The 27,788-nt window shown below is 42.1% G+C and overlaps 1 protein-coding gene across 7 annotated transcripts in view; it reads right to left on the reverse strand.

Moving 5' to 3' along the window:
- Nucleotides 1–812: 812 nt before the first annotated feature.
- The window catches only part of THRB (thyroid hormone receptor beta), a 160,402-nt gene continuing 133,426 nt past the window's right edge, over nucleotides 813–27,788 (reverse strand). For all 7 annotated transcript variants that reach the window (XM_065628557.1, XM_065628559.1, XM_065628555.1 and 4 more), the window contains 6 exons: nucleotides 22,746–22,846; nucleotides 18,585–18,732; nucleotides 15,942–16,147; nucleotides 12,594–12,740; nucleotides 7,770–8,028; nucleotides 813–6,296 (listed from right to left, as the gene is read on the reverse strand). In XM_065628557.1, coding sequence (XP_065484629.1) covers nucleotides 6,055–6,296; nucleotides 7,770–8,028; nucleotides 12,594–12,740; nucleotides 15,942–16,147; nucleotides 18,585–18,732; nucleotides 22,746–22,846 — 1,103 coding nt within the window. In that variant the 3' untranslated portion in view covers nucleotides 813–6,054. The remainder of the gene's footprint in view (nucleotides 6,297–7,769; nucleotides 8,029–12,593; nucleotides 12,741–15,941; nucleotides 16,148–18,584; nucleotides 18,733–22,745; nucleotides 22,847–27,788) is intronic.

Consider the following 27,788-nt stretch of genomic DNA (forward strand, 5'->3'; position numbering starts at 1 on the left):
AGGAGGTGCCAGCACAGCGCTCCCCAGGGACACCGAGCGGGGTGTGGGGAAGGGGCTCCCACCGACACCAGGCACCGGGGGGCCGGGGAGCTCAGATCCCTCCGAAGGCTCCCAGCACCTCAGGTGGAAGTGCACCAGAACAGGCACTGGCAGCCAGTAAGTGCCTGTGGAAACCACCGGGAAGCAACAGCCTTACATCGGTTTCCCCAGGCCAAGAAGTGATTTTGGATCCAGGTGCTGAGTCTCGCTTTTCTTCCTGAGAGGAACGAAAGGACTGGAGGAGAAATCAAAACTGCAAAGGAACACGAGAACAGAGCCAATATCTGAATGAGGAGACCTTCTCCAAGACGTAGCAGACCGAGGCAGGGAGAGCGTGAAGAAATGGGAAACCTATTGCTGCCGTCACACCATCCCCATCTAGACTGGGAACAGAGAAGGAAATAAAGGGCGTTCCCATTAAAAATGTAATTGAGTGAGACATAAATCAAGAGCCAGTTCACTGGAGTGAATTAAATTTGGCTGATGTGAACAGTGGGGAAGTGAAAACCTTTTGCTGGGTGCCTGAGGGAGGGGCGGAGAGAAGATAAGATATGAGGTAGGTGATGAAAGGGATGCAGGAAGTAGAAATGTGAACAGGTTAGAGCTGGTACAACATTTCGCTGGGTCCTACTTTTCCCATTCCAGCAACCTGGAAGTGTGCAACAGAACTGATGAAAGAGCCTGCAACAAAGAGAAAGAGACAACAGGACCACTTTTCAGTTATAAGCTTTTTCTTTTTTAGAATTCAAGCTTACACAGTTATCTATGCCCACTATATTCATAATTACATTTTAATATCTGCATACAAAAGCTATGTAAAAATTATTTTCTTCCCCCAAATATACAAATTTTCTCTTTAGATAGTTTAAAACATTTGTGATCACAGATTTTTTTTAATATATTTTAGGCTGAAAAAATATTACCAATCTAGCATAACTTGTAACACTGTTTGCAAAAAAATACATCATCCAAGGTACTTTGTTTTTTACCATATGGTGTAATGTTTGCCTTACCCTCAGGGCATGAAACTGATCTAAAAAAATAAACCAAATAAGCAAAACCCACAAACCTCATAGACAAAGTAAGAAGTCCTCCCAACCAGCTCCATAAAAACAAATAAACAACCCAAACCACCCTTCTCTTCAAAAAAATTATGAATGACTAATTGGATGTATTTATGAGCAAACTAAAACCAAAGAGTGCTAAAGAAAAGAGAAAAAGAATTTACAGTATGTCAGCTAGTTCATGCCCTGATACGATCTTTACCAACATTAAATGTGTAATTAAATAAAGTGTCTTTTAATGTTTTACATTGTGCTCAGTAATTTACATAAACTTAATCTACACCCGGGTGCTGATGTAGATTTACATTTGATTGTCTTGTGCATAAACAAGGTTAGCTTTTAAGGAAGGTAAACTGTGCAATGGACAGTCACAAACAACTTATTACCTGCACAATATTGCTTTTTGAAGGCGACATCAGTCAATGTGGATACACACAAATAATGCATACTCTTTGCAATTGCTAACATCTATACGACACACTAAAACTTTGTGATAAGGCCAAACCTTTTTTTTGTTTGTTTTTAATTTTAAAGCAAAAATATACCATAGTAAAAAAATGTGCTCACACCATTTTGAGTCTTTAAGTGGAAAATAAATCTCTATCACACTAGAATAAAATTCTCTCTATAAAATTTAAATACGGATCACTTCATCGCTATATCAAAAGGAAACGTCTGGCAATCATTTCCAGATGATCACAATAACAAGACACACTAAGAGGTTCTGTCACCCCTTCCTTTGTGAAAAGATACACGTTGAACACTTTCAATTGCTCTCACAGTGAGAGGAATCCGTTCCATGGTTGTGGATTTTGATTCTGTCAGTGAAAAAGGTTTAGCCTTAGGAATGCTGGCTACATCTCAAAACCGTAAGACTGATTTTTATAATTTATGATTCATGCAGCAAGAAGTCAATATGACACATACAGGTTAGAGTTCCATAGCATAAAAATACATTACTAGCAATGACATGCTCCGCTTGTGATCAACGGCCCTGTCTTGGCAGATTTCTGATATAAATGGTGTTTCTGGACAGTTTCTTCCTGTTTCTGATGCCTGCCTCTGAAGAAGCAAGTAGTCTGCTCAAGGATGATTTTTGACCTAGGAGGTCTAACTCTAACATCTACATTTTGGCAGAATGTAAACAAAAATCATTATCACACGCTATATATGTCATTACAAATACCATAACTTAACTGAGATTACACATTAAATGAATATCTAAATGCATGTGTTGCTCAGGGCAAAACCAGGAATGGCGACAATCAGGAAGAATCTTCTATGTAAGACCCACACGTAGACCACAAAGCAAACATGAGAGTGAGGTGGCACCATCAGAAGCGAGACTCTGGGCGGCACTGGAAAGTGGACATTTGTTACCTCACTCACAAGGCCAGTCGCTACAAAGGATGCTGATTGCAGTTCTGATGTCTGCCACTCGGACGGTCAATCCAGCGGCTCAATCCTACAACAGCTTGAGACCACTGATCTTGAAAAGCAAGTATGTCTTTGCAGAACTAAGGCCAGTATCCACCGGTGAGAGTCTGCAAGAGCATCCTCATGGGATCTAGTTTTGCTCTCATGATCACATAAACCAGGAGTTGTACTGAGGGAGTCAATGAAGTCATACGAAGTAAGATTGGTAGGAGATTAGAGGCCATTAGATGTCAGTACATCAAATCTGTCAAACTAAGAGCTTGGTTTCAGTGTTCTACTGAGGAATACAATTAATCCCCCTCTGTCAATCAGGGCCAGGCTCCAACTTACTCTAAAAAGCTAGAAGAGTATGCTGACGTATGTCCTTTCTGTGTAGAGCGCCACTGGACCTGTCAAAGCTGGCTGCCTGATTTTAGGCACTTCAGTCCACCTGCAGTCACCTAAGGAGAGAGCCCTGATTAAGCAAAACTCCAAACTGCATCACCATCTCGGGAAGTCAGGCTACTAGCTCGGATGCCAAATGCAGTGTATGTGCATATCCATTTATGCAGGCTGTTTTAAAACTTTGGAACTTGCCATGGTAGACCTAGGGGCCATGTTTCTGTATGAGCAATTATTTTTACAGCAGACAGTGTGAAAAGTGTTAATTCTCAGCACTGTTTCAATCTGCAGCTCTCTTCAGGGGGTTTCAAGTTCTTTCATCTCTTACTGCTTCCCTAAGTTAATCCAGTAACTCTCACATTTTTATCTAACCTCTGATCTTTATTTATTTTTGATTGATGCAGTCCTGACAATCCCAACTGTTCAAAAGCCTCAGTAGTTTTAAGTCACTGTTGGGTGCTGACTTCCCACCTAAATAATCAACAGTTAGGCTACTGATTTTCTTTATAGCCTAAAGGACAAGAGTTGTTGACCTCAATGACAGACTGAACCTCTCGAGCAGCAGCACAACTCCAGGAACTGAAACACTGAAAAATACATGAAGCATCATGGACCTTGTAGTGAGATAATTGTGAATACTACTAGGAGAAACATGATTTTTTTTCTCCTGGGTCTCATCTGCAGCACCGACGAAAGCTTGTATGCTAATTCAAGCTCACATTTAGCAAACAGGTGAGATACTTGCACCCCTGGCAGAGCAGAGCTCCAAAAGACACGCACATTTCTCTTTTCTTTGCAAGCTACTGTGGGTATAAATGCAAGTAACAGATCAGCTGCTTTATTTGCTTTCCCTATATGGTGTCAGTTTGCTAGGAAGCCATCCCCAAATCTGATATCTAGCATTCTTTACTGACTATGGATGCTGCTCATCTGAGATTCTGCACAAGTACATATGAGTTCACCACATTGTCTGGCCTCTGGTTCCAAAAAGCCAGAAAGTTTCTAACTCCTTGCCCCCAGGACATAGTGCTCTACAAGGAATGTGAATGGAGACTGAGGTTGTTAACAGATATGCTTTGAGATGGAGCAAACACAGCCCGCAGCTGAGGTTCTTCAGCTTCAGCAAACATTTAAGAACAAATTTCCAATGGTCTGTCTTAGTTGCTACCTGCAAAAAAACCCTAAACACCCCATTGTGTTTTACGTTCTCAGAAAATTATGGGTACAAAACCGTAAGTGATAACATCAGTGCTCACAACTTATCACAGGTGCATAGGATATCAAAGAACAGGGAGAACAAGATTCCACATCCCTAAAAACACAGCCAATAGCACTTCAAATGCTTTCTCCATGATGTAGGGAAAGAGGGGTGGAAAGTATTTAACCCCTGACACACACATACTGTGTTTCACCTACAAGATAAGTTTTCCTGAGGATGATGTTTTCATGAGGGATTAAACACATAACATACAGGTTTAGATATGGGCCGGGAGCTTTGAAAGTCAACACATCCACCCTAACAATGCCCACTGACTTGCCAGGCAAATACATCAATAAATAGCAGAGAAAGAAACTGGTACAAATGAATGCACAATGCAAAAGAACGTGGGGTATGAAGAAGTGTAAAACATGTGAACGAAGTCTCTGGTTCTCAGGAAGAACCAGAAGGGTGCTTTTTATGTATTATACAAATTCAGAGAATGGTTTAATATCAAGTTTATAAAACCCAGGGACGACACCCCTGAATGGAGATGGATGACAGAGAGGAACCTCTACCTATAATGCCCTCATCACCGCCCTCCCAACATTCCAGGACTGTGAGAACTGGCTTGCAGATTTCGGCAGCAGGACATCCTGTCATTGCTCAGTTCAGTTCCTGCTAGTGCAGCTAGTGGAAATAATTAAGGGAATCAAGAGAGAATCTAGACAAACGAAACACACACAGACACCAAGGAGGGAGAACCTAGCTGATCAACACACATACACACACACATGCACAGGAAAGAGTGAGAGGAGAGAAAGAGGGAAGATAAAAAGATGGAAATATGTTTAAGACAACTGCTGAAGTTTTGTAATTATATATATATAAAATTATATATATACGTGCATATAAACTTTATATATATATATATATAAAACAAAAGCTTACTGCCAAGCAACGCTACTGTATTACTGGAATAAAGCTGTACAGTCTTGAGTGTCCTTAATAACACTGTTTCTGTCCCATTTGAAGGTCACTCCATTTGGTTCATTCTCCTTGTCCTCATTCTGTGAGCATTCACTTCCCTGAAAAACTCCAAGGAAAGCCTCCTATCCTGACAGAGAGCCTTCTCCTTCAGACCTCAGAAAAAGCAGACCTCTCCACTCTCAGGAAAAGCACCTCAGAGGATCTGAGTGTTCTTACTCCAACAGACCTTCCAGTGAAGTTACTTGGAGTTCAAATGCAGTAAGAACGGAAGGATCTTACTTTCTTATACACACGGGGAAAAAAAAGTAGTCAGTCCCTTCTAACACTCTGCATTATTTTAAGTACTTGATTTATGAGGCACAGTTAAACTCTATCTGCTGGAACAATCTCCAGAAAATAATGGGATCATGATGATGATGAAGATCCTAGATCATAATTGTGATTGTTACAATAAAAACAACCATGAAGCCTAGAAATGTCATGTCATGAATTAGTCACTTGTGACCTGCAAAACGAGGTAATACTAGACAGCATCGCCGGGGTCAAATCAACAATAGCTGGTTTAACTTGGAGGCCAATTTATTTTCTGCCACTTCAATTTCTCTCCCATATTTTCCAAGCAATGATGTGTTTGAGCTGGTGACCACGCAAGTGCTGGTGAATGAGACTGGTCTGATTGTATTTTCACTGCTAAGCTGTCAAAGCATTCACATCAAAGGACTGAAGAACAAATTGCAATAGTCACAATACCCGCATTAAAGGGATGTTTTCATCCATGTGTATACAGCTGCCCCCCAGCAACCCCAAACAAAAACCCAACCCCGCCTCAGGAAACAGAAGAGAACGAAAGAAGAAGAACAAACAGAGGTGAGAAGAGCTGGGCAACGGGACGACACGACAGCCAGTAGTGCGATGTGGGGGGCGTGGAGAACCACTCCAGTCTTTCTAATCCTCAAACACTTCCAGAAACAAGGGAGGGAAAAGTTCTGTGGGGCACTCCACCTTCATGTGCAGGAAACGGCTGGCATGGCAGGCGCCGATCATTCGCAGGTCCGTCACTTTCATCAGCAGTTTTGGCCAAAAGTGTGCAACATGGTGTTTTCTGTAATTAATGTAGTGTTCGAATGCCAGGAGGAAACCCTCTTGACACTTTTCTATCCTCTCGACGCAAACAAGGCCCGGGCGATCTGTAGATAGAAAGGAGAATTATTGTTATTACATATTGACTTTCAACGAAATCCTGATCATAAATCAGGAAAAATAGGATGATTCCGTTGTTAAGAAGGAAAGGATGAAGACCAAGGACATCTGGCTCTGCCACAAACAACTTTTTTGACCCTGGACACCTCATTTATCAGTACTAGTCCTGTTAAAACAAGGAGATAATCCTTCCTTTCTTCATCCTTTGCCTGCTTTGCCCATTTAGAGTATAACTGTTTGGGAAGCATTTCCTCACAGTGACTAGAGCAACAGATCCCTGATCTCAGCTAAGGCTTCTATCTGTATCTTACTGTGAAACAACTAATGAAGAACGACAAAAAAAATTTCCTTGTCATATATCTAAATTACAGTTCTTTCCCATCTGTTTCGCTACATCTGACCAAGGCTTTGATCAAGCTTTGATCCACAGGTGAGCTGCAACGGAGACTGTTATGGAGCACCAAGGAACAGCAAAGGCCAAAAGTTTGGTTGAGCATCTCAACCAGCACCCAGATGGGCGCTGGGAAAGCTCCTTTCACAAGTCATTCTTCAGGAGACACTTCTGGGAAAGCAGGTCCTCTGAACTGCCTTCTGAAACCCCTACTCATGTATCACTGTGTAGGGGACTAGAAAGAATTCAAAATGTTTTGATTGGGAAGGGCAAGTGCTGTGTTGTGATTAATGTGGAAACCTTTCTGCCTGCGAGTGCTTGTAAATCACTGTCTGTGTATTGTTATTCAGTGCCCAGTCTTCAAAGTGGTCTTAAAACAAAATCTTGCCAAACCTGCCACTGCCCAAGAATGGAATTTCCTCTTTGGGCTGGCACAGGCAGTGGAAGCATATTTGAAAACACACTTGATCCGAGAGGGGAAGAAACTCTTTGGAAAACATGTGAAATGGTCTGTGCTGCTTCTGTATCACGCCACCAAGAGACCAGTCGCAAATGGTCCCAGCGTGAGGAAACGGCACAGCCCTCACATGCCCGTTAGCAAGTGGAGCAGCTGTTAAGTAGGAAAACAAGAAGGCAGGTCAAACTAAGCACAGGACACTGATGGAGATGTGCGTGAACTGTGCTTCCCATCCAGCGCATGACAGTGCCTAGGGGAAAAGGGAATTTATTGTAAGGACAACTGTTGCTAAATTACCAGTTTTTCATTCAAGGAAAATTGGCTCAGAATCAGATCTGCTTTCTTTCTGATGATCATCCCTGCCTCCTCTCTGAACACTAAACTGAGCCAGGTGTGTTACCAAAGCCACTTCTATGCCCGTTGCTCTGAATACCCTGATTTTTTTTTCCTAGTGCTTACTAAACTAGTTCTAAGCTGCATTGGGCTTCAGAGAGAATTTCTCCACATTACTCTAGTCAGCACTACAAGCTCTAACACACTGTATTTCTTTTAAGAAGAGGCTTGTGACAAAGACTAAAGAGTTTCAAAGTCCCAATATATTTCTGTTCTCACCTGATGACATGAGCAGAACAGCCTGAAGAAGGGCAACCTCGGTGTCATCCAGGTTAAATGAAGAAAGAGACATGCCCAGGTCAAAAATGGCATCAGACACTACGCCAAGACCCCCATTTTTCAGCTGGCCCCTTGTTACCGCCATCTCCCCATTTAGTGTTAAAGTCTCACTCTCAGGGTCATAGCGAACTGCTGCTCGGAGGGACATTATCTCCATACAGCAGCCTTTCAGAAGGATGATCTGGTCTTCACATGGTAGCTGCAGAAATTATAAACGGTAAAGAAAATGATGTGCTTTTCAAACTGAGTAGGTTTTACAATTACAATAAATCCACGAGCATGAAGTTGCAGTTCACACCCCAGGATGCTACCTCGTATGGTACAGCTGCCCTCCAAACACACTGCTGACCGACTAGTTCCAGTGCAATGCAGAAACCTCCAAGACTTGCATTCCTCCTTTCAGAAACTGCCAGCAGGATAACATCCCACACACCCTTAGGAAACCTAGTGATGATACAGTGCTAGGCAAGTGGTCCTGGGCGAGATACTCAAAGCAAACCAAGCTGGTTCAGATGCTGAAGTGACCCAACTTGCAGAGGTGCTGCTCTCTGTGGGACTGTTCAGGTTGTGGGAGCAATACAAAATGAAGTCCAATAAACCTGAAGAACGTAGCTTTCCCTTTTGCAGAGCATTTCACAAAGTGTGAAGGGTGAAGCAGACCTGTCAGTTGCCAGGTTGGTGGTAACACATACTATTGGTTTTGTCTCCCATCAGGGGTGGATCTAACTGAGATGGCTGAAACAGTCACTGTTCTCAGCTGTTCACCCTTCTATCTTCTACTTTGGGGCTCCCTCAGCTTACAACTTAGTATAGCAGTGTAAACTATAATTGGGGCTGGTATAGACCTCGGCTATCCCAGTTAAACTCACTTCCAGCCATACTTATTTCTTATCTGACCAGAGGAAAAGAAAGACATTTGGGAGGGACTGTAAGAGTGGACTGCTTTTTAAAGAAAAGGAGTGAAATATTTTTTTTTTATCCAGAAGAGACACCTCAATCAGTGGGACATGTACTCTTAGTTCTTACTGCCTATTTAAACAACAGATAACTTACTATAACTTACTATATTTAGCCTAGTAAGGCTGATCTCCCTGAACTCTCTGCATTATTTCTGGACAAACAGAAAATCAGTGGTACAGCTCCAGCTTTTATGCTGGTGCATAACGCATGATCTTCAGGGCATGTGGCTAGACTTGTCTTTTCCACAACATTAAAAAAAAGTAAGCTGCCTGAATTGGTGGAGGTAGGTTCTGTATTTATAAAGTGTCAGCAGCATACTGGAAAAAATGTGTTCTTTTAAGCATGTCTTTATGTTTTCATAGGAATTCAATGATAGCAAAAAGCACCAAGACTATTTTGAGACTGTCACTAAAGGAACAGCAAAGGGACATGTATATGAAAAAGCAACTCATTTCTACTTGGATTGAAAGAAAGCAAAAATCTATCAATTTCTGATTCATCTAAAGTTATTGTATTTATCTGATCTGAAATTCAAGCTGAAAAAAACCAAACCACCAATTCTAGCTTTACATGGCAACTGAGTACTCCCTAAGTAACTACACTGATTTGGTGTAAAATGATGTAGAGTGGATGCCAGACAGTTACCTAATGCAAGCGGAAAGCAGATGCCTGTTAGAGTTTTAAGCACAGAGCCAGCCCCAGTCAGAAAAAGGATTTGAATCATGCAGCTATTTTTCCAGCAGTGCCAACTTCAGGTGTAAACTGTTTGATAGACAAGAAAAATGACTCATCCTGTTCAGGGCAAATTACTTTCTCTGCAGATTGCATTCAGCTCAGCAGCAGCGTAGGGAAGGCTGCAGAGGCAAATGACACCGTTTGGCAGCTGAGACTGAAGTAGGGAAAGAAACAGAGTAAGAAATAAAACAAAAATTTTAAAATAAATAAATAAATGTGCGAGAGCAACCACAAAGAGATATCAGAAGAGGTAACTGTAGAGAAAAAAGGGACAGGAAACAGTGGAAGGGAGAAGGGAGAAAGGAGAAGAAAAGGAAAATTAAGAAAAAAAGACTAAGTAGAAGGAAGAACGGTGGAAAAGAAACAGACCAATAACATTTGGGAGGATATTTTGTGACTCTTCAGCTCTTTTATTAATGAGCCACTAAACCAATGAGAATTTCTCTTCCTACTTGAACATCCTTAAAATTTCTTCATGGTAGTGGTGATCTGACTACTCCTGTCCTTTACCTGCTTTCCTAATTCTGAAAGACACACAGGACATCTGTTGCATGGATGGCAAGCCTCCAGTCTTATCTGCCAGTAGCAGCAATTACCAAAAACAGGGGGCTTGAAGGTCAGTTCTACTCTCAGCTACACAGGTTTTGATGGTCCCTACACCCATCACTTGAGTGTTGCGACCAGTGCACCTTCCAGGAGTGGGGTCAACACACACGACTGATGATCTGCCACATGTTGCCCTTTTCTTCTCTCTCCCCAGGGAGAAAAAGCAGAAGGCAGGAACCTGAGGTGCGCACCTCAGCAGGACATACCGGCAGCCACCGCAGGTGTGACACAGCACTGTGCAGCTGAGCTGAGCTGGGCTACCTAGGAGGGTATTTATAACACAGAGCCTTACCCGACATGGAACCACTGATGCCTGTGACACCTAAACTCACATCACGCTGATTAAGGGCTCCTCAATCTTCATTTTCTAAGCAGAAGGAAATGGAAGAAGGAAAAACCAGCAGAAATGCTGAGAAGTAAATGAGTTTTTCTTACACTTCGGCTACTCTGGGATTAGATTCTTGCTTTGAGGCACAGTCCAGTAGATGCAGAGGAACTAAGGTGGGCTCTTGCACTGCTTTGCTGGCTTGTGCATGTGCCCAAAGAAGAGACAAAGAAGCAAAAGGGGCTGTGGATATCTAAAGAGGCCCTGCCTGTCCTTCATAGAGATTTACTACACTCTCCGCTTGAGCCTCTGTGGAAATCAAGAACCAGGATAATGTTTAAATGCTTTGCAGGTCCTATGGGAGAAAGGAGGGCTCCTTCCCATAAACGAACCCACAGCCCACACAGTGTTGCTTCTAAGAAAAATATATGGGTTAAAAACATAAATGAAATAAAGTTAACAGGATGATGCCCCTTCAAAAAGGAGGAAACATTTATAATTTTCTTTATGCTACTGCATGAGCTATTCTATACGACAGCTCGGAGGACAGCTGCCCTGTTCCTTTGCATTCACAAGGAGTTGTGCCTCACTCTGCCATCAGACCTTGCTCTACACAGGTGTCAGGCTTACATAGTGGCTCAGCTGTAAACAAAGCCAGTCCTAGCTGAGCTGTGTAACCTACAGAGGGCATGCCCAACAATGCCTTGAGGTCTTCATCGGTTCTTCCTGCCCAGCTCCGACACAAGTGGGCCCACAGTAGCCAGGAGGGGTTGGGGATGTCAGACGGGCACTGCAGTCTGTGTGTGACTGGCAAAGCTTTCTAAACTAAAAAGTCCACCTTGGTACGTCACTGCAACTTCCCACCAACAAATGCCAAATGCGAGGAGACAGATTTCCTCAGCCACTGAATGCTGCAGGGGCCTCTGGATCTATGGACACATTCCTTGTATTTTAAAATCTTCATGCTTGGCCACTATTTCATGCTTTCTTGGCTGATGGAACCGATGCTGAGGTTAGCCAGGGAGAGCTATTTACACTGTGCCAACTATTGGTATTTACCTCTTCTTGTTCTGTAGGCACCAGCGGACATAAATAGCTCTCCTTGACATATTTTAAAGAAAAGCTGCCAGCCACAGAAGAGTAAAATGCTATGGCTGCCTTAAACTTCCTTTCTGACTGGTGTTCAGTTATTAGGAGGAAAACCGTTCCTGAGTCAGGGAGCCCAGCGAACCCGCTGACCATGGTCACTCCCGTTTTGAATGTCATTCACTTGGCATTTCACTAGCAGAGTCAAGTGTTGCTCTGCAGTGTGGGCGAGCAGACAGGCATCGTTCCATGGCTGGATTGGGGATATTTCCAGACTAAAAATCCTGTGGTTGTGGATCCTCAGGGACTGACAAGAGTTAAAATGACTAAGATTATTACGACTGAAATATTATTCCAGGCTGTGGCTCTGATAACGTCTTTTAAATTAGGAAAAAAAAATCATCAGCCATTCCACCTGCTCCCTTAAAAAAATGATACCTCAGTGTAAATGAAATCAGCCTAGGGCCTCTGTATTCCTTATGTGCAACCAACTCTACTTATTGTACATTTTACATGTGAGTATCTACCTGGAATGACAACCCTACTTCCACAGACTCTTTTATGCACAACCTCCCTGTTCAGGAAAAGCATGTCCAGGGAACACAATGAGGCAAGTGTAATTCCTGGATAGGGATGCTTTTTTGAATTAAAAGAATTTGTTAGTGCATAGACCCAACTCCACAATACTGTACCTGCCAAGGAGCCAGAAAGCACAGAGAGAACCGTGTGCTGGAAGATCTCATTAAACGCATCAAAGATGCTTCTAGATAGTCTCTTTTTGCTGATTTGCTTTGTTCAAGGCCACCTCTAAAGACACATTCAAGTCCCTAATGAATCATGATGACTTCTAGATGAATAAAATCAGGATTTCAGTAATCACAGGAAAAAGAAAACTCATAACAAGCCAGATGATTCTAGTCTCCTCTATTCTGAGTCTCTTTTTGATTTTTCTGATTTTAAACATAGCGAATTTTTTAGTCCCATGCCAGGACTATTTTGAATCGTTTTTAACAACAGGCATATAAATGAGGAGTGCAAGGAAGTCTTCTTACCTCACAAAACATAGGCAACTTTTTGGCAAAATCCACCACTCTTGTAATCGCTGGTGTGATAATTTTTGTAAACTGGCTGAAGGCTTCTAAATCCACTTTCCCACCTTCTGGGGCATTAACTATTGGTGCCTGTCCAATGTCTTCTGGCTAAAGATATAAAGAAATATATTTAAAGGAACAATCTATCTTAGAGCAAGTATTTTATACTCTAAAATTCCCACTTGGTGACAGAAGATATGCTAAAATAACATTATTCATTTCATAAGTAATGGCCATTATGCCACAAAATGTCAATTTGCTTGTGAGGCATTTGTGAAAGACGTGACTGCACAGAGAAATGGGTGACTGCCATGCTGCTATCCATCCTGTGTGGGCAGCTGCATCTTTGTGCACATGCAGTTTCTTCCTTGTGCCTGTATCTGAATATTTTGTGGGTGTAGCTTAAAAATATAGGCATGTTCCTGTTTCTTACAGGTGCTGAGAACTCTCGAGTTTCTCTAAAAGCAAGGGAGCTAAGGTGACTTGTTGCCCCCAAGAAGATGCTCAGAGCTTTGCAGAATTGGGCTCTTTCACCTACTCAAGTTCTGAAATCCTCCCCAGAACAGATTGCCTAGTATCACCGAGCTCCAGGAAACTGCCAAGGCCTGTTTCCAAAACTAGGCTAAAACAACTGATGAGTATGACTGGGCTAATACAAAGATAGTCTGGATAAAGTGACTAGAATTTGAACTTGTCTGGGTAAAGTTTTGGTTGAAAATCACCTTCTGCATGACTTCAGCCCCAGGCTTCTCAAAAAAAAAAGAAAAAAATATTTTGAGGATTTCAATAGGGGTAGGCAAATAAATAATTTCAAGCAGAATCTGCAATGAGTGGTTTTTATTCCAACTACATTTTAACTTGTTCACCTGACTCTGTGATAGCTTGTCAATGTTACCATGTATTTTAAAAACAGACACAGCAAAGCTGTTCTGTTTGCTGAGTGCAGTTGTGAAAGACCTGCCAACCACCATGCAGAGGTTTCATTTTGTTCACATTAGAGAGTCAAAAACTGGATAAGACACAGAGAAGGAGGCCTTTAAGACTGATGGACTTCATGACATTTATATATGGGCACTTAAGAAGGGGAGATGCTGAAAGTGGTGTCTATAATAAAAACTTGTGCTTGCCAGTTTTTTAAAGCAACACATCACAAAAGATCCTTCCACAGCTCTGTCACCAATCTGAATCCAAATCTAACTTCTTTCAAGAAAAAACTCAGCAACGCATTAATGAAGCAAGCACCAATTGTAAAGGAACAATGAAGAGGACTGGGCTCAATTATCCGATGATTCCTACTAAAAAACTCAAATAATCCCAGTTTTAGGCTCCCTCCCTCCCTGAATCTTGGGAAACTAAACCACATTGTCTGTGTGCTCATGATAAACAACCTTCAGCACTTCCAAGCAAGAACACCAAATGCTTAAAACCACGCACAACATTGTTATGGAGAAAAAGAGAGAACACAGGCTTTTCTTGGGAAAGTCATAAGAAGTCAGGATCGCTAGGTAAAGCTAATATGCTCCACAGGGGCGTGCAACTGGAGAGCCCCTGCCACATAACTCACCTCAATAGGAAAAGAGGTCCAGACCTCAAGGAGCTCCAGACTTCAACGAGCTCCTGCTGCTGAAGAACCAGCCTCCGCTGTCTGAGCACTGACCCACAGCTCCTGGGGCATGTGGTCAGCTCCTCTTGCTCCTCAACAGCTTCTGGCAGGGGCCTCCAAAGCCCGCCACCTGGGGCTGGCAGGCCACCCTAGACCTTGCCTTCTGTGCTCGCTGCGAGGTGTCAGTGAGCTCCCGACACTTGCCTCGAAACCACTGGGTTTCAGCGTGTGAGCACTGCAAAGAACCACGAGGCATCAAGGGCTGCACTGAGAGCAGTTTGTTCTGGCCTAGGAGCCAGCTGTGGAAGTCACAGCTGGCTTCTGAACTGCCCATTGCAGCTGCCAGCCCTTGCCTCTGCCCGTCCCTCCTCTCTCCCAGTAGCCCTGCCATTACACCACCTCCTGCCTTGCCTTTGGGGACCGCTTGCTGGAGGCTCCCCCTCTGCTGTGACTGTCTCCAGAGCCTGAAGTCCCTCAATGACCACATTTTACACGGCTCAGTCCCTACCAGCTTTCTACACGCATCCTCATTCCCAGCCCGAACCTCAAGCTGCCCATGCTTTAATCCCAAACCAGGTGATACCCAAAGGACAGCACTCCTGTCCAAACCACCAAACACACTACTGCAGCTGCTTCTTGATCTGCTAAAACCAGTGCTGCAAACCTTCCTGTGCAGCACTGCTAGAAAGTGCTCTGCTGCTTCTCGCCAGCCATCCCTGGCTGTGGTTTCCTGACCGCACGCTACTACAAACACACGGCCATTCATATAGAAATCTAGATGGTGCCACTGGAATTAACAGAACATTATAAAAGGGATCGGCTGTTTTGAATATATAATTTCTCTTGGCAATTTAACAGTGGGTCGAGATTCCCATGGTGAATTAGGCAGCAGGAGTCTAGGCTTGCAAAAAGATGAGTGTCCTCTATCTGATTTGTTATACACATACTGTTAAAGACCCCTGTGTATTCCGGACATGTAGCCTATAATCCTTCTTTTGTGCTGTATCAGTATTCTGTATTCTGCACTTATTTCCTTTAAAAATCGATTTAGAAAAATAAAACAAATCCGTCTCTAAGGCTGAGCATCACAAATCACCATTTATTTTCTGATCCTTGGTTACAGGCTGAAAACTTAAGCTGTCTTGTAGTCTGCAAACCCAGTACTATAGTGTATGTATCATCTTGCTTTCACTGAAACACATTTTTCCTTGCCAAATTTATTTCAATTAATGTGTTTACTTTGGAATAAGGAAACAAAACCCATGAGTTATTGATAAAAAATATCAGCTTTCACCTAAAACTTTACATTAACACTTACAATATGTTGTATGCTAGTCCCTAATAAAGACAACTGTCCTTAGATACAATATATATAAAAAGGTATGGTATGCATTATAGGCTGCTACTGCTGTTAATCAGGAATGAAATAATTTTTCTACTTTTTCTAATCATAGCACATTAAAATTATCCAGCTGGGTAAGCCTTAACTCAGCAACATGCTGTTTATCTTTTGAAACACACAATCTGATCAAACGCTGAGCTTCAGGAAAGAATAAGCAAGTAGTAATTATAAAAATAATCATTTTTTCACGTATGTCAATACACAGGCAGACAGACTGTCTTTGGGGTTGCAATGTTGGGAAGGAACTTCAGAAGAAAGACAGGAACCTGGCTCCAAGAGCAGTGTAAAAGGTTACAGTCCTTACCAGAAATTTCCTTTTCTGCTTCCAGTGGCTTCCCTGTGCATTGGTGGCCACATGTGCTTCAGTAACAATTTTGATGAGCTCCCACTCCTCATCCGTTGGCTCTGGTTTGTGCCCAATGGTTTTCTGCAGCTCTTCCCGACGTCTCTTCTCTCGATTTTCTTCTATCAGCTTCCTCTTTGCCAACCGCTTACTGTCATCCAACACCACTAGCAGGGGAAAAAGCATGCAAAAATGGTAGGAAGCTCTTTAAGGTTGACTAAACTTTGGTATTTTCTATGCTCGAGGTACTAACTGATTACCAACACCTTAGCCAATCAGGAAAGAAGCACTTTGCTAAGACCCACAGTTGACATAGTTCTCTTATTTCTGTCTCCAGCCTTCATTTTCTCAGAAGCTCGGATTGCGAACAATGACTTACCCTTCTGGTAAAGTGATGGATACTACTGCTGCCTTCAGTGGCTGATTCCACCATAAAAGCTTTGTGAGGACTCAAAGCAGTGCTCTAATGCACTTGAAGTAACCCATGTTGGGAAAGATGCACTTCTGTTTTCTTTACAGCAGTATCAGCGTGCTCACTGCCCTGAATTTTGTAGAACACGTTCTGGTAAGCCAGCAGAAGATGGATTTAAGAAAGTGGGAGCACTCATTCACAGGAGGTTCAATTACCTGTTACACGATGTGCTTAGAAACAATCTGCCTTTGGCTCTTTCTGTAAGCCTTACCAATGGTGCCATTCTGTAGCACTCCCCTGGAGTCCTGCTACTTCCAGTGATATCAGACAGGCCCCAGGCCCCTGACCACCACTGAAGGTTTTAACCTGCTTTCCATACAAACGTGCATAGGACATTTAAACAGGCTGGCCTGCTTTAGCAGAGGGGGATCGTTCTGATCCACAACCGGTGGTGGGCAGGTAGAAGCACCCAAAGCCCTGCTTGCAGGCTTCTGTCCACACACGTTAACTCAAAGGTGGGAGAAACCCTTCTCGAGCTGGGGGACAGCTGACCTGTCTGCCTTGCTCAGCGACAAGCTCCTTTGGTGGGTACGTAGGTGCAGCCCACAAAGGCCACAGCGGCTCTATGGTGACGGTACCTGCTGGTCAGAACGGGGGTGTGGAGAAACTTCTCACTCCGCACAGCTGCTACCTGGCTGATGCCCACCGCTGCCTGCTGTGCCAGACAGGGCTGGGTGCGAACTGGTGACCCAGAGTTATCCAGCCCCTCTCCTGAGGGTCTACCTGGCTAAAATGAAACGGTGTCACTTCTTCTATTTCCTGCTAGAGCAGGGGTGTCAAACTCATTTTCACTGCCGGTCGCGTTAGCCTCGCAGTTGCCTTCAAAGGGCTGAATGTAATTTTAGGCCTGTATGAAGGAGTAGTTACATTTATACACTTCCAAAATTACATTCGGCCCTTCGATAGCAACCGTGAGGCTGATGCAGCCTCTGGTGAACATGAGTTTGATGCCCCTACTCTAGACAGAAGGTACTTTTAAACTTTACATTAACAATGAAAAATACAAAGTTTTCTGTTGTCTATCGGGCCTGTTTTCCTGTCAGTTCTTCTGCAGAGGATTACATCGCCCACAACCATTAACATTAATGCACTGAGGGATTTATGTGACTTTCTCCCATTTGTGCTAATTGAAGTTATCAGTGTAAATCCCTGTGAAATGGCAGGAAAAGAAGATCCCTAAGAGTTAATCTTACAGCCATCTTTTCTAGTTCCTTAGAATAAGAGTCAAATTCTTTGCAGTAGATAACTTCTTCAGGGCTAAAAATAAAACAAACAACTGCAGGATGACTCATGCAACGACATTGAATTTCACATCCTCCAGAATTTTCTAAACAAGATGTTTTTTTTCTCAAGCAAAGTGTCCATCCAGATGCATCTCTCCCTCCTCTCCTGCAAAGCGTGAACATTCCTACTGTTACTCAGCCTGGTAAGGCCAGGAAAAGGTGCAGTCTAGTGAAGGGTAAACAAAAAATTACACCCCTATGAAAGTGGTTTGATGCAATGAGCATAATTCCCTGGTACAAGTTATTTAAAAAGTGCTGGCAGTTTTGCTCTGCTTTACCAGTCTTCACAAGAAAGACATCGAGGTGCTGGTTCAGAGAAGGGCAACGAAGCCGGTGAGGGGTCTGGAGCACAAGTCTGATGAGGAGCGGCTGAGGGAACTGAGGCTGTTCAGCCTGGAGAAAAGGAGGCTGAGGGGAGACCTGATCGCTGTCTACAGCTACCTGAAAGGAGGTTGGAGCATGGAGGGTGTTGGTCTCTTCTCCCCAGTAGCAAGTGATAAGACAAGAGGAAATGGCCTCAAGTTGCGCCAGGGAAAGTTTAGATTGGATATTAGGAAAAATTTCTTCACCGAAAGAGTTGCCAGGTGTTGGAACAGGCTGCCCAGGGAAGTGGTGGAGTTGCCATCCCTGGGGGTATTTAAAAGACATGTAGATGTGGTGCTTAGGGACACGGTTTAGTGGTGGACTTGGCAGTGTTAGGCTAATGGGTGGACTTGATGACCTTAAAGGCCTTTTACAATCTAAACAATTCTATGATTCTATGATTCACCAGTCAACATACTTTAAGCAAACACACACTTAAAAAAAATAAAAAAGAGAAAATAAAGAAAACCAGAAAAATATACTTACAATCTGTTGCCATGCCAACAAAGATACATTTTTTGAAGCGACATTCCTGGCACTGATTTCTTGTTACTTTGTCTATCACACATTTTCCTTCATATTTACAGGAATAGGTTGGATGGAGGTTTTTCTGAATGGTTCTTCTGAAAAAACCCTAAGTGCAATAAATAAATACATTGGAAAGCATTAGCACTGTGCATTTTTTTTTCAAATTGAGAGACACTTTGGTTTGGTAGGAATGTACCTAAGTATGTGAGATAACATACTTCATGCCATGAAAACTCGCAAAGAGGAAAACAACAAACCAGTTTTATAGTGTATGGCATTTATCTTCTGAGTTTCACGGAACATTTCCTCCCTAAAACCTGAAAACACATTGACATCTTTGGTAAGTAAAGGAATAAGTAATGCTGTCTTGAGGGACGAATACTGTCTATGTGTCTTCTTGAAGTCTTGTGTTTCTGTGTGTTAACTTTTTTTGTATTTGGACTAGAGTTTATTTTGAGCCCTTTTCTAAATATTAAGAGGCATATACATACTTTAATTAAAGAGTAGCTTCTGCAAACAGTAAGAACGGTGGTGTGGATGGGCCACAAAAGAATTAAGAGCAAACAGTTCTACTTCTTTCTTTCCTTCCATCAAAGCCAAATAACCAACCATCCAAATCTGCTCAAGACTAAGAATTTTGCAAACACAATTTACATAACCTTTGAGTTTGGTTCTAAACAATGGATCCATAATTTCAAAATTATCTGTATTTCTGAGAAGAGGATTTAATTCGTTTTTACCACAGACCTCTGTATTCAAGACAAACAGCACCAATAAAGATCCCTCTTTATATAAATCCATTCTATGTATGTATGTATCTATCTGTCTATCTATCTATCTATCATAGATAGATATCTATGATAGATAGATAGATAGATAGATAGATAGATCGATCCAATTGCAACACGGATATGAAGTCAGAAGGCTCCTGTGAACTTATGTAGTTCCACTGAATTCACTGATTTATACACCCCATAGACCCTGGTCTGAGGTAAAGAAATCAGACATCACTTCAGACATAACATCTCTGAACATTACAGACCTAATCCTGGTACTAATTTCAATATGACTTTTCTCATTGACTTCTGCAAGAGCTGGATAAGCTTCCCAAGACCACAAGATACAGACAAGATATGCTGTAAAGCAAGAAGTTTAGACTTCGCTTTATTTCAAGTTTCACCATTGTTTGAGACTACGTACTTTCAGCAATGCAGCTTGGGACCACCTTGACATAGAGAGCACGCTGCGACCCTGGTCGTGTTCGATGGAGGCCACTGAGAATGGCTTTGGTTTCAGGGAAAACAATGGCAAAATTCAAGTGAGATTTTACCTACAGAATAGCCTCTTCAGCTGGGATTTTATCTAATGAATAGTCTCTTCACTTCACTAGGCAAAAGGTCTGTTTTTAATCACGTTAAATAACACCTGGTAAAATCTTAGAGCAGTGTGTAATTTATTTTAACACAGAATATTGAATTAAGACGTACGGATAGTCTGTGTTTCAGCTTGAGCTCCTAACTCCAGTGAAGACAATAAAAAGCCTTGTCCTCCTTAGAGTTTTATCTTACAAGATCCAGCTCAAGATAGGAGTATAACTTCTTCCTGAGAAAGACCTGAAATCTCAATTAAACTAAGTTGCATAAAGCATGTGTGTGAGCCTTTGCAAAGCTGGGACCTGTTGGGTTGGGCCAAAATCCAGGACATCACAGGTAAAAAGTCCTTATGTGGGGTTTGGATCAGGTTTCAAACTCTCATCTACCCAACAAGTGGATTTGAATCCACTCTCAACCCTGTGATGAATTCCTAGAGACAGGACCTGCCCCTCTCCTCCCTGAAGATCAAGGATGGCTCTGGACAACCAGGGACACAGGGTAATCTCTAGTTACAAGCAAGAGATGGAAAAATCTCTGATGATTCTCACAAAGTGGTACTCAACTCCTGTTTTCTAAACCTTGCATGGGACCTAACATAGCTCTAGCTTTACAATGGCAAGGCTCTTCACCACCTGTGCTGCGACCAGCACATTGCACCTTCCCATTTCTTTGCATTTCTCAGAATTTTTTTGCAAATAAACTCCTTGATCATCTCTAGATACAAAGTAATACAGAAGCTGCTCTCAGTATTTGTCCAGCACTTCATCACAGAAGAGTTATTTTCATCAATAAAAGAAAGCACATTTTATTGTAAGGCAACTACTCTTTTCCTAAATTCCTTTACTCTGCACCTATATAACAATAGATGCAATGGGTACGGTCTGGAGAAACATTTCAGTGATGTCAGAACCCACTGTTGGTTTATTTGTGTTTAAATTCCTTACAATTTACTCTTCAAAAACCATGTGTGAAGATGCTTTGTTCATTGAAGCACTTTCCAAAGAAAAATGTTGGCTGTCAGCCCTGATTAATGTTGTTACACAATTAAAGTGATTTTGAGTGGAAGCAAGTAGTAGATGTCAAATTCATTGAGAATTAATTACATATAACTTTACTGAAAAATCATACAACTTGAAATGTGTAGGCAGATCCGCCAAAGCATGGGTTGAAATTGTCCACACAAAAAACCCCATCTTGTACAATTAATACATTTGCAACAAGAACAACAAATAAACCGAAACCAAAACCAAAACAAAAAAAACCCAACTCAAACCAAAATGGTCTGTTTGTAAGCCAACTCTAAGCAGAAGAAAAAAATTAATTACTTTTTGCAAATTGTTAGCTCAGCTCCTTGTGCACATAAGCATTATTTTAAATTGTATATCAGACAGAAGAACTGTATCTGAAGATAAAAGTAGATTTTGTACGCTATATCTTTAAAATAGCCAGTAGGCATCAAAAGAAATACTTCAGTTGGAGTAACAGAAACTTTAGTAGGAAAGCTGGTGAGAGATATAGCTGTTCAGCTGGGAGCAAAAGATACTTCATAATGCCACCGTGTCGCTTACCTCTCATTATACCTGAATTAAGTCATATTCAAACATTTAATGTTTTGTTATCATCTGGCATATGGGATGCAAATGTCTAAGAATCACTTGTTCAGTTCTACCGTTTTTTTCAGATATAAATATTTTTCCATACATATTATGTATTTATGTGTATAAACCCATTATGAATATTATCATAAATCTGCTATACTTAGGATATTTAGGTCTTTGTGCATTTCATAAATGTAACTTAGGGCAATGTTGTACAACTGAAGCAACTATTTCAACACAAGAGTTACTGTGATGTGAGGCTCTAAAGCCAATCCAAACCCAAAATCTCAGATCCAAATATTGCAGATTTTCGGCATGAACAGAATATAACTTCTGTGGCTTAGTCCCATGACATTAGTCCATGAGATGCGCAGCCCCATTTGTTTAGAAAAACAATAATTTCTTTTTATTTTTTGTGGGAAAGAAGAGCTTTCTTACAGGATCCCAAGCTAGTCAGGCAAATTTATGGCAGTGAAATCATGCAAGATGTGCCTGATTGTGTTATTCGCTTTTTTTTCTTTATTGACTTGCCCAAAGCAATCTCTTTTTAAACTTCTCATGCAGCTTTGGAGATGCAATTTAGGGCTGAAAGCACGTTTTAATATGCTAAAGAAGTTAAAATCTGTTTGAAACTGTTTCAACTGGGTGTCAGTGCTTCCCAAAGTGACGGTTGTTACTGTTGTATAAGCATGTGGAAGGGATTTTGATTTTTGCTTCCTCCCAGTGACGATGAGAGGCACTGAACACTGTTTATCGCTACAGACTCTTCATGGCCGTAGATGGAGTCTCAGCTATTGCATCAACAGTTTCACTGGATTTGCTGGGAGTGTGCTGATGTACACTGCCTGAGAACATGGCCAAAGAAACGTTAAAAAATGGAAATGCAAAAAGTAACAGTTCAGCAGCAAAAAATACAAATCTGAATTTCTCCTTTTCTTTTCAGAAGCAAACACTGCAAAAAATCAATCACATTCCCTATGCATATGGAGAGTAGCGGCATAGCCTGATACGGCTTATCATCAGGACTGGATGTTCTTATTCGCTTCTAATCTGCCTTTGTTTTATTTGACAGCACAGTTCAGGAAGCCTGTATAATGGAGAAGCTGGAGAGCTATTTCTGATTCCCACTTCCCCACCGTGCCATTTACCTTGCAACCTTCACAAGTGATGCAGCGATAATGATATCCGGTGGCTTTGTCCCCACACACTACACATAGCTCATCCTTGTCTAAGTAACTGGGTATATACCCTGTAAAGAAAAAGAGGATGTGGCATGTAAACTCGATATTAAATAATATGACACATTTGATATAAAAATATCATATTAAAATCCACTGCAGATCTTGTCTACCAGCCTCATACTTCTGAACTCACTGAATTACCTGAATAAAAAGCTCATGCTATGTTACAGACTTATTTAAACATAGTCTATAGTATCTTCTACTTTTCACACTGTTTCAGCATCTACTGGTCAAGAGGGAGAAGTTGGAACATTATTGTTGTCTCCTGAGCAAAATACTACCTCAGAAAAATAAATATATTTATTATTACCTCAAAGGCTTTGATGTGAAAAAATATTAGCAGCAAGACATGCAACATATTTATCTTTTCTGTTTCACAAAAAACCCAATATACTTGTATACTGAAGATGAGGTCCCAGGTTGCACGGTGACTCAGGGACCTGGTAGTAAGAAATATTGACTGAGAAATCATTTATTTCAAAACTGCTTCACAGGTGTGGTTAGAGAAGTACCAGCGACAGACAGCCCAGGCTGTATCGATTATACCTGACCTGGGTGTGTTCTGCAGGAACATTTATAATAATATAGCCTAAATTTAGGACAAAATACGTGGGCATTCAAAGATGTGTGTGTGTGTGTGTATGTGCATGTGTTAGAATGACATTTTCTCTTCTGAAGTGGTTTACCAGACACCCAACAAATGAAATCAAATATTACTGCTATGAAAAACATTGGCAATGCTTGGTTCTCTTCCCACAATGACATTTGTTTTGATAACATAAACATATTTTCAATTTGAGCAAGAAACCAAAACAATTCTGATGGCAACAAGAAGTAATTCTAAACTAAAGAGAACTTTTAAACAGGCTAAAATATAAATCTTTCAAAATAGCTGTTCCCATGACTCATAATTAATGGAGTTATGGTACAAACCTTTTCCTTCTGAAAAAATCTCTCTGTAAAGATGTCACACAGAGATCCCAGGTTGACTTTGAGGAGAGGAAAGTGCAGCTATTTGTATAACCGCCTAAGATTATTAAACTGCAGTAAATATTCTACAAAATCCCAGAACAGCTGAGGTTGGAAGGCACCTGTGGAGGTGCCAGTGCTTGGTCACCCTCATAGTGAAAAGAAAATACTATTTTATTGTCTTTGGAATTCCCTGTATTTCTACTTATGCTCATTGCCTCTTGTGCTGCCACTGGGCACCACTGAGAAGAGTCTGGCTCTGTCTTCTACCTGATGGGGGATTGGGTATTTATACACATGGATAAGACACTCCAACCCCACCTTGAACCTTCTCTATTCCAGGCTGAACAGTCCCAGCTCTCTCAGTCTCTCCTCATAGAATAGATGCTCCAGCCCCTTCATCATCTTCATGGCCCTTTGCTGGACTTGCTCTAGTATGTCCATGTCTTTCTTGTATTGGGGAGCCCAGGGCTGAGAAGAGGGGAAGGATCACCTCCCTCAGCCTGCTGGTGGTGACCTTCCTAATGTAGACCAGGATGCTGTTGACCTTCCTTGCCTCAAGGATGCACTGTTGGTCATGTCCAACTTGCTGCCCACCAGGAACCCCCAAATACTTCAATGCAAAGCACCTTCCAGCTGGCCAGGACCCAGCCTGTAATGCTGCATTTATTATTCCTCCCCCAGTGCAGAATTTGGCATTTCCCTTTGGTGAACTTCAAGAGATTGCTCTCATCCCACTTCTCCAGCCTGTCCAGGTCTCTCCGAATGGCAGCACACCCATCTGGTGTACCAGCCGCTCCTCCCAGTTATGCACCATCTGCCAAGTAGCTGAGTGCAATTTCTGAGTGCAATGAGGGAGAGTCCTTTAGATGTGGCTGCCTGTAACATCATCCCTTGCCACTGGCTTGCTGAACCTATCTGTAACACCACATGTTCCACCAGACTCCAAGCTCACTGCCTTTCTGCAGCGCTCACACTGGTATGGCTCGGTCCAGCTCGGGGACTCGGCACACCAGTCATATGGAGGGCAACCAGCAACAAGACTCAGGGCAGCAGAAGGCTACTGGAGGATGCTGCAAGAGGAGTGGCTGTCATCTTCCTGGGACTGACATGCCAGAGGGTCAGCTCAGTAATGGACAGCTTAAATTAAAGTGTCTTCCTAAAGTTACACTTGCCAGAGGTTCTCCAGAAAGAAAACCCCAAATCAGAGAGAAAATACTTGAAATTAACTGAGGTTAAAATACTTGAACTTTCTGAGGGCTGGCGAGTGGATTAGGAGACAGTAAAGAAAGAAGGTGGCAAGAAGTATTTGTATGGTCTACCTCGTATGTCTAGTTTAATTTTGAGAACCTCGAATTACAGAGGAGCGTGTATCCCTCTTCTGTAACGCTGGGAAGCAGGAGCACTCTGAAGTCATGCCTGGATACCTGCATCTCAGGTTTGCCAATGCTCCCACTGGCATCTGAAAAGGGGAGCGGGGGAAGGAGCTCAGATCTTACTGATGTATCGTACAAGTCTATAATACAGCAAAAGATGAGATTTACATTCAGGTTTCATTTCACCATGATGAACAAGTTGTTCCTGAATAAAGACTGGTGGACACGTGGAGCTGGTCCTGTGACCTTGAGGGAAGAGAGACAGCAGAGTTTCGACTCTAATTTACATCACTGACTCCTAATGGACACTATGCCAGTGGGGGATTAGCAGAGGCTATTATCTCCATCCTGCCCCCCTTTTGCTCACACCTGCCTCTGCACATGCAACACATACACAACATGGAGCTGATACAGGAGGCAGGAGGGTCAGCAATGGGATGCAGAATTTTCCACTAAATTTCTCACAGAGATTAATGGCTTCTTGTTATTGCTGGTTACTGCTGTTCACGAAATGCAGACTTAGCATAGCATAGACTATGTCCTCTGAAATTCAGTATCCCTGGTTTGCTTTCTCAAGAATCACTTCTGAGTTAAATGCCTTGATGTTTTGTTAAGTATATAATCTGGTTAGCACTGCTAATGTAACGGCAGCTTTGTTCTATTGGAGGAGCAGGAGACTACTTGTCTAAACAACTTTCTTAAATATTAATGTATACAGTAGTTTACGCATGTGACCATTGGTGTCCATCTCCTTCTGGAGTTTCAGGACTTTATCCAACCCAGGAAATACTTTCCAATGTGGCAGAAAAGAAAAATCTCCTACAGGCACTCCTAGTCAGAAACTTAAAATGGCATCCTGATGTGCAACCACATTCCCAATGTTGCTGCATCAGAAATGTTAAGTGCCAGATATTTAAGCTACTTAAATGTTAAATATTATGATCATAACTTTTGCAGGATTGTACCTATGTCACAAAGTAAGCACACACTTTGAACTTTTCTACCCATCCGACAGGAAACATGGATAGAAAAACCGCTGGCAATAAAAGCATGCAATAGACATGTTTTTTCTTTCTATTACAAATCTGAGAGTGATAATCACACTTTTGTATATTTTTAACCTTTCTTCCAACAGCTAGTGGGGTCAGAAACTGCTAGAAAGTAGGAAAAATGGACCTTCAGCAGTATTTTAAAAATATATAATTCACAGAAACAGACATCATACTAAGAGGAACAAGGGTACTCACATTCGGTTCACACAAACTGTAACATCCACTGCAAGTAATTTCTAGCAGTTCCAAATATCCAGTCTGACCTCTGCATAAATTCAATGCAATTTCATTTGTAAGACATGCAGATAAGCAGCCTGAGTGCATCCTTGCTGCTAATCAGAGTTAGGAACAATATCAGCAGGAGGAAATTCAAAAGCGTTTTTGTAAGCCTGGAAGCTACAAATAGTCCAATGGAGATTCTTGTGGAAGCCATGGATGGCAGCAGAGTTGTCTGTTGGATGGTTTGAGGAAGAAGCAGAGCAAGACACTTCTCTCACTCCTTACAGCACTTGGGTGAAAAAGAGGAGGGACAGACTCATAGGGACTTGTCTCTCACATCAGCAAGTACTTTGGCATCTTACGTGTTTAATAACTCTGAAGCAAAAATAAAAAACCCCTATGTGGAAGAAGCAGATGCTGTCTGGACAGAGTAACCCAGGTGTTCTCTTATGAAAGAAGAATGTCTGATGATGAATCTTACAGGAACATTGGGTAGGTTCCTATTTCTGGTGTTCATATTTCACCCGTCATTTCTTGGTCAAAACTTCCCAGGTAAATAGCTAAGAGGAACTGAACTGTACAATAAGAACCAGCATTGTTCTTTGGTCTTTCAAGCCTCTGTCTGCTGTATTCTGGCATCCTCATGGACTTTAATCTAGTGCATCCCATATGACCCTCAAAGTTAACTGTCTGTCAAGTATGACTTGACATTGTTCATCCCAATGCCCACCTTGTATCTCCGCTTTCAGTGGATAACACCAATGAATGACCTTGACCTGCCAAGTCTGGTCTTTCCCCTGCAGCCTAAAGTATCTCCTTTGCTCCCCAGGCTCCCACCTGCCAACCCGCCTAATCCTACTCTCTTGGCAAGGCTAAGTACCCAGCAGGACCAGTCACCCCTATCAAGAAGAATATGTTGTATAATCCATCATAACCAATCTTGATGGCAACTTACAATCTCTTTTAAATCCTAACTGTAGCTTTGTAGAGGTGTGGTGAGAAACAATTTCCTTCGACGGGAAAACACACAATGAGTTTGCCCCAGCAGCTGTATGGACAGAAGGAGATTTGCTAACCTATGCAGCCATCTGAGGTACGCTGCTTCATTAATACTGTATGCTTGCTCTCTCCAATTACCATTTGCAGGAATGATACCTTAAAGCAGTAGATGTGACCGTGCACTGTGTAACAGTCTGGAGAGACACAGATGAGACAGTAGCTGTTCTTGCCCAGTGCCCACCCCCCCCGCCCCCCCCAACAAGGCAAAGAAAAGCTATTTAAATGAAAACAGCCTCCCAAAATGATACTATTTTTTCCCCTGTACCTGGCATACA

This window comes from Caloenas nicobarica, chromosome 2 (genome assembly GCF_036013445.1).
Source record: "Caloenas nicobarica isolate bCalNic1 chromosome 2, bCalNic1.hap1, whole genome shotgun sequence".
Lineage (NCBI taxonomy): Eukaryota > Metazoa > Chordata > Aves > Columbiformes > Columbidae > Caloenas > Caloenas nicobarica.